General features: G+C 36.8%; 1 protein-coding gene across 1 annotated transcript; it reads left to right on the top strand.

The window, feature by feature from the left end:
• The first annotated feature begins 5,461 nt into the window (after positions 1 to 5,461).
• On the top strand, positions 5,462 to 7,002 carry LOC149545469 (uncharacterized). The gene is made up of 3 exons (XM_089793771.1): positions 5,462 to 5,761; positions 5,863 to 6,084; positions 6,391 to 7,002. The coding sequence occupies exons 1-3, from the start codon at positions 5,462 to 5,464 to the stop codon at positions 7,000 to 7,002; spliced, it is 1,134 nt and encodes a 377-aa protein (XP_089649897.1).
• Positions 7,003 to 7,225: the final 223 nt, after the last annotated feature.

The raw sequence follows: 7,225 nt of genomic DNA, 5'->3' as shown, positions 1-7,225 counted from the left end.
CCTTCCTTGTCATAAATGCCATGCACATTTGAATTTGACTTGACATCTATCTTTAACCTATTTTTGTACAAAAATATGTTAAATGGTATTTCTTGATGACATATTAATATATAAGAAAACTTGGGAAGGAAAATTCCAAGATGTGAATAAAGTTTTTAACATTCTTAAATAGTGTCAAATTTTTTCTATGTTTTCCAAGAGTATATATGGAGTAAAAGACTATAATATAAAACTCATACCATTTTCACATTAGGTAGTCATTGTGAACCATTATAAGATCAAAATCATAGTAGAATAAAAATTACCTACAACCCTCAAGAAACTTTGTGGTTTCTTAGGTTTGTATATTAACTTCTAATTTTTTGAATAAATGTGATAGCCTAACAATGTCTTTACTAATATTATGTTCCTTCTAAACAAAGCTATTTTTCAAGACTAAATTATTATTTTTCTAGTTAATTATAGTTCATCTTTAAAATGGAAATGCTAGGGCCCATAATTTAGAATGTCGAATTCTCATCAATATTGAAATTCTTAAATGACAACCATTCAACCTATATGAAGGATATTTATTGGTGGAATATATCACTTTGGTTTTTCATATAATTTACTATGTTAGGAGATTTCATATGTTAGCTTAAGCTAAGTAGCTTAATGAAATATATACCTCTTATATTGGCTATAAGATTCTATGATAGAATATAAAAATAATTACTAAAGACTATAAATTTAAATATTTTTCTTCTCAATATATGATTTCATTATGTATTGAAAGTATAATCCCAAAAATAGTTACAATTTAATTATAGATTACATATTTATAACAGTTTATTTAGATTACTAAAAAATAATTTTCAAGATTTTAATTAATAGCTATTTCATTGCAAATAATTAATAACCATTCATCAAACTATGATAATGATTATATAATTTATTAAAACTTCAATTAAATCATATTATATAACAATTTTTTATCTCAATTAGAAGCATAGAAAAAACTTATTGAAATGCAATTTTAAGAGCTTGTACTTGTTTTGAAGACAACAATGCAACGATGTTTTTTGGGTAGTCAAATCTAATCTAATGAATAGAAAGAAAATAATCTTTTCTCAAAGTTTTTTTTTTCAAATTCAACAACTAGAAGTGATTGTTCCACAATATTTAGCTCATCCAACTTGCACTCTAATGTAGGAAGAGGGAAAACTTTTTCAAGAAAATGTTACTCATCAAGTACCTATTAATTCCAACTCAAAAAACTAAATAGGTATTATGTACCATGTAAATTTTAATCAAAAGACCATTGAGGTAACAAATTATTCAAAGGAAGTGCACTTCACCAAATTCCGTTTCAGATATATTTGATGGTGAGCATTGCAAAAGTTCATTAAACTCAGCTAAGAAAATGTTGAAAGGATTTGGATTTTATTAGTAAAATAAACCGAATGCATACAACTTGCTATGGAGCTACTGGTCTAGGCTCTTGATCTGGTCCTCATATATGAATATTATAGACATCGAATATCTTGATCCATTATTAAAATTTGGCAGAATTTTCAAAGCATTATGTTGTTTTTGAATGAAGAGAGAATAAGAAAATAAAGTGTCAAGATACTTGACTTATACTTTTTAATCTATGTCATTTTACATAAAGTAAATCTCTTGTCCCATATCTTTGACCTATGTAATAGCAAGCTGCCTGAAACTCTCATAATGGTTTAAACTAGTTTCTCACATATGTTGGAATGTATGAGACTCCCTTGAATACCCTTATTGTTATTTCTTTACAATGCCAAGAGAAGCTCAGTAAAACTCAAAATTCTCCCATGGAACAACTGTTGTAAGTACAATATTTGTATTCTCCTTGGCATTAATCCTTGTGAATTGAAGTTTTCCCTCATCAAGTTTACTTTGAATGAAATTATAGCGAAATTCAATATGCTTAGTCTTGCTATGAAATACTACATTCTTGACTAAGTCATTGAAACTTTTTCTATCACAATACAAGGCTGATCCTTGTTGAGGACAATCAATATCACCAAATAAATGTTGCAACCAAACCAAAAAAAAAATTTCATTCAGTGAGAGAAAATATACAGCCTGAATAGTTGAAAGTGAGATTGTAAATGTTACAACTTCAATGCCCAACTAATCACTACTCCAACAAAAGTACAAACATAACAAGTAGTGGATCTTCTATTATCTAAATTTCCAACAATATCTAAATTAGTATAACCTCTTAGTGAATTATTCTTTCCTATGGATGTTTGTCCCTTAATTGTTGGTAATACCATGGAAATTTTATAGGCATTTTATATTTGATGGACATAATAATACATGTATCATAAGAAAAGGGGGGTCCAAGTATAACTTTTTGGCTTTAGGGGACAAAGTGGATGGAAGAAATGGACTCATTAAGATTTGTTATTTTGATAATGTCAGGCTTGGAAAATTAAAAATTGATCAACCATTTTTGGAAGAGATTATAAGGAGAGGAATATCCTTAGTGATCTTGAGGGGGTTAAGGCATAGTTGACATATTTGACCTTGATAGTCCTAAGTAATAGACAAAATTGTAAAGGTAATACTAGATTGGAGAATGGTCTTGAGGGGAGATCTAATGATAAAGTGGTACTAATATGTAATTGTGAGAAAATACAACAAGAGGTTTTTGATAGGGTTACTTGGGATATGAATAAGGTAAAGGATGATAGTGGAGATCAATTGCTATCTTTTTCTCATAAGAAACTTGAAAGTAATTGTAAATAGAAGGATTTGCAACACTTGAAGAAGGGCAACAAGAAGGAGGATTAGGTTGTAGAGAAGAATACATGTGGATTAAGAATGAGCATGAGATTTATATTTTGAATCATTTTAGATGTGCATAAGTTGTTCTTATGGAAAATCTTCTATTCACCTGACATGTCTAATGGAGAAGAATCCCTGGATAGATGGCCATCTTGCATCACCCCCCAAATAACTTGTATTTTGTTGTCCTATCTAGAAGATTGTTGGGTAAAAACAAAAACCTGTGTCACCCTTTTGTAAAGGGAAAGGCTAACAAAAGTATAGAAATTCACTTTCAATTACATAAAAATGGTATTATTATTTGGAATTTGGAAATTAAGTAAACTAATGAAATGAGTAGAAATTGATGAAGTTTAGGATTATAGTTTTTAATAATTATTTCTAAGAAGATTATGGAGATAGGAGGATTTTCGCTCTACTAGGGTTTCCTGCCTCATTCGATTTTTCAGTTCTCTCGAGTACGTCTCTTTGTCTGAACTTGCCTTCTCTAGGTAACACCTATCAAACTACATTTACTACTGGAGTCTTTAGGCTTTTTTATCATGGCTCCATCCAGCAGTGACCCACTTTTTTCTGGTGTGAACACTACTACTTCAGACTGCCATGGCGCCGCCTCCGAATAAATGCTTGCACAAGTTTGTCCCGAAGGTCTTTCATGAGGTAATCCTGATATTATCCTTCCTTTGCAAGAATTTGATGTTGCATGTGACTGGTTAAAGCACCACACCTTGATAAGTTATTTTTTGGGTCAGACTCCTCCTCAAGCTATGCTCAGAGAATGGGTTAACAAGAGCTGGACCCCTCATGGGATCCACCTTGATACCGTGCAAAACCTTACGAAAGTTTTTTTTTATTTCATTTCGCCAACCCATCACAAGAAGAGGCAATTTTCACCAACGGTCCTTCGTCTATCCATTCTTCTTTGCTTGTTTTCCAAAAATGGTCTTGAGACTTTATTGACTCAGATGATAAAAAGCTTACGGTCCCTGTGTGGGTTGAGTTCCTAGGTTTACCCTTTCCATGTTGGCATTTCATTGAGTCCATTGCCCAAACCCTTGGCAAGGTTATCACCAAGAAGCTTGAGAAATTCTTTAATGCTCGCCCTCAATGTCACGTTTGCATCGAAGTTGATCTTTCCAAGGATCTTCTTGATTCTGTGGAAATTCAGATTAGGGCGCAGACCTTCTCTTAGAAGGTGCTTTACCTGAAACTACCTAACACCTACTATAAGTTCTAGTCGACAGAACACAAGATTTGAGATTGCCCCTTAGTTACCTCTAGGGAAAAACTTGCGCCTAAAGATGCGCCTGCCAAACAAACCGAAGGGAAGAAAGAAGATTGGGTTTCTGTTAGACACAAGGGCAAGGCTACCTCGACCCCTTTCCAACCCAAGCAATCTTACACGGTGGTTGCCGCTATTCCTCCTATTCCCATAGGAAGGTTTTCACTAGCTAGCGTGGGGACGCAGGCGGCTTCAACAGTTCCTCTTCCGGGGGGTTCGCAGGTTTCAAACCCTGCTAATGCGTAGGGGATCAAGGCCACTACTAGGGCTTCTATCTTGGTCAGGGCTTGCACTCTATTTGCGGTCTCTTCCATTGTGCCACTAGCAACACGGTGTTCTTGCAGTCCTCCTGGACATGTTGAGGTACTAGAGATAAAGCGACAGGCTGTAAGTTCAGAGGATTTCCCATCTGACTTTCACCTGGCTCCTACCTTCTTGAAAAATAGCTACTTCTCTCTTGAGGATGAGGATGACATGGAAGAGTTCTCATGAATTTCCTTTCATGGAATGTTAGAGGTCTTATAGACCTCACCAAAAAGTACTATGTTTGGGATACCCGTCATAGACTTGGTAATTTGGATTTTTTGTGTTTGCAAGAAGTAAAGATCTCTAGTTTCATGCTTGATGTTGCATGCTGCATCATTTGGCCGAATGGCGTTATGTTTTCCTCACACCATGATGTTGGTCGAGGTGGTGTAGTTACTCTCTTGTCACCTCGCCTTCATTCTGCTATTATTTAACATGGTTCTGACCCTATGCATAGAATTGTTTGGCTTTTACTTTCCATTAACAATCACTCTTTCAGAGTCATTAATGTTTATGCTTCTAATGATGTTGTTGAAAGAGCCCAGTTGTGGGCCTAGTTGGCTGATAATTTGCCTCCAGCTACTAGGGTCATGTGTGGAGACTTCAATATGGTTGAAGTGGCATCTGAAAAAGAAGGCATTCTGCCTTTTCATTGGACAGCTGGGGAAAGAGCAGCCTGGTACCACATGCGTAATAAATTGGGCCTGTTTGATCCCAACATTAACCGCCGCCAGAGTAGTGGGGTCTGGCACACTTGGTCCAACTTTTGAGCTGACCCAAATCGTGTGTTAAAAAATCTTGATCGTGCCATGATCTCTGCGCAATCTTTTTTCTCCTTTTCTAAGGATCGAGATCTACCTGTCATTCCCCTATTAGATATCCCTTTATCTAACAACTATTCTATTTATTTTGGCATTACTTGGAAAACAACTATCCCCAAGGTGGCTAAGTCTCAGTTTTACCTCAACATGTCAGTGCTGATGTATGCTTCCACCATCTCACATATCCTACATGTCTGGAATCTAGAGCCATGTTCGCACTCTCACAAGGGATGGATTCAATGGTAGAATGATGCCATTGCCAGAACTGCGTGATTCCTACGCATCTATGGGCGTCAAGTCACCATTTTCAAAAAAAGGGCTTATACAGCTAACAACCTTGCCCTTAGGAAAGCTTCTGAGGCTCTCACTCTTAACCCCTTTGATACGGATCTGCAAGTTTCATCTTGCCAAGATTCGACATAACAATCAAGTTGCTGACAACTATACTGCCCATGGAGCTCAACTCAAGCCTCATCTCCACTGGTTGAAAGTTGGAGACAAAGCCTCAAAGGATTTTTTTCATGCTCTCCGAGCCCATCATACCAAAGTTGGGATTTAGAAACTCAAACAGGGCACGACTATTCTATCCAATCTCCTCGAAATCTTGCAAATGTTCATTCATCATTATGAGAACGTCTTTGCTCGTAGGGAAATTCGGTTGCCCAAGAAGATGCTCTCCAAAAATGCATCTCTGTTACTCCCAACCGCCTTGCGGGGGAGCAATGTGCTTTCTGTGAGAAACTTCTTTCCCTCAGCGATCTTAAAGAGCCTACCTTTTCTATGGTAGATGAAAAGTCCCTTGGGTTTGATGGATTTCCCTATGAGTTTTACAAGCACCTCTGGGAGCAAATTGACCCTGATCTACACAGAGTCTATCTTAAAGCATATCATTCTAAAAGCTTAGGAGCCATTATAAACAAAGGAAATATTAAATTCATACCTAAGGCTAGTGATCCGGAGGACATATGAAATTGGAGGCCCATCACCCTTCTGAATGTGGCTTATAAGATAATTGCCAAGTCACTCTCTCTTAAAATCAGGCACATGTTGCCTCTAATTGTGCGGCCTTAGGAAACTGGCTTCATCAAGTCCAAATACATTCTTGATAACATTATTTCTAATTGGGAAGGGATGGAATGGGCTCGCAAGTCCAAATAGAAGGCTATCTTTTTGAAGATAGCCTTTGCCAAAGCATATGACCGCATTGAATGGCCCTTCATCTTAGCTATGCTCCAAGCCCTCAGATTTGGTCCCAACTTTATTCAATCTGTGGAGATGCTTTTTGGTGATGCTAATGCTTGCATTACCATTAATAATTTGCAGTCTAAGGCATTTGGGCTCTTTCGCTCCATTAGGCAAGGTTGCCCTTTAGCTCTAGCACTTTACGTTCTTGCTGCTAAAGGGTTTGGGTACTTGCTTGCTCATTTTGTTTCCTCAGGATTGGTACATGGCATTACCTTGCCTGATTCTACTTCCCAGCTTGTCAATGGGAATTTTGCTGATGATTCCTTCCTTACTCTTCTTGAGGAGGAGGAAAGCATCAACAATGCACTATCTTGTCTACAAACTTTTTGTCAAGCCTCTAGCTTTGCCTTTCAATGGCATAAAATGATTTGCTACTGCCAATCTTTTTCGCCATCTCCACACTGGCTCAGCCAGTTTGATTGGAAATGGGTCACTCATGGTGAAGTTTTTCATTTTCTTGGCATCCCTTTTGTCTTCCAGGCTTCCCCTCTAGAGCTTTGGAATGTTGTCTTTCCTAAGATTGCAAAAAATCTTGATTACTAGATTACCAAGCCGCTCTCTCTTGCTGGTAAATTCTAGATTTATTCTAAGATTCTGGTGGCCACCCATGTCTATTATTCTTCCTGTTGGGCTCCTTCCAAAGCTTTCTATCTTAAGATGGAATGCCTACTCAGAGATTTCCTTTGGGCTTTTGGTTTTGATCATCATGGATTTCACGGAGTCGCTTGGGAATTTTTTTTCCTCCCTAAAGAATCTGGTGGCCTCG

This window comes from Cupressus sempervirens, chromosome 7, assembly GCF_028749045.1.
Source record: "Cupressus sempervirens isolate cs-2001-9-10 chromosome 7, ASM2874904v1, whole genome shotgun sequence".
NCBI classification, from domain to species: Eukaryota; Viridiplantae; Streptophyta; class Pinopsida; order Cupressales; family Cupressaceae; genus Cupressus; species Cupressus sempervirens.
The sequence above is the reverse complement of the archived record's forward strand: the minus strand, read 5'-3'. Positions and strand labels throughout refer to the sequence as shown.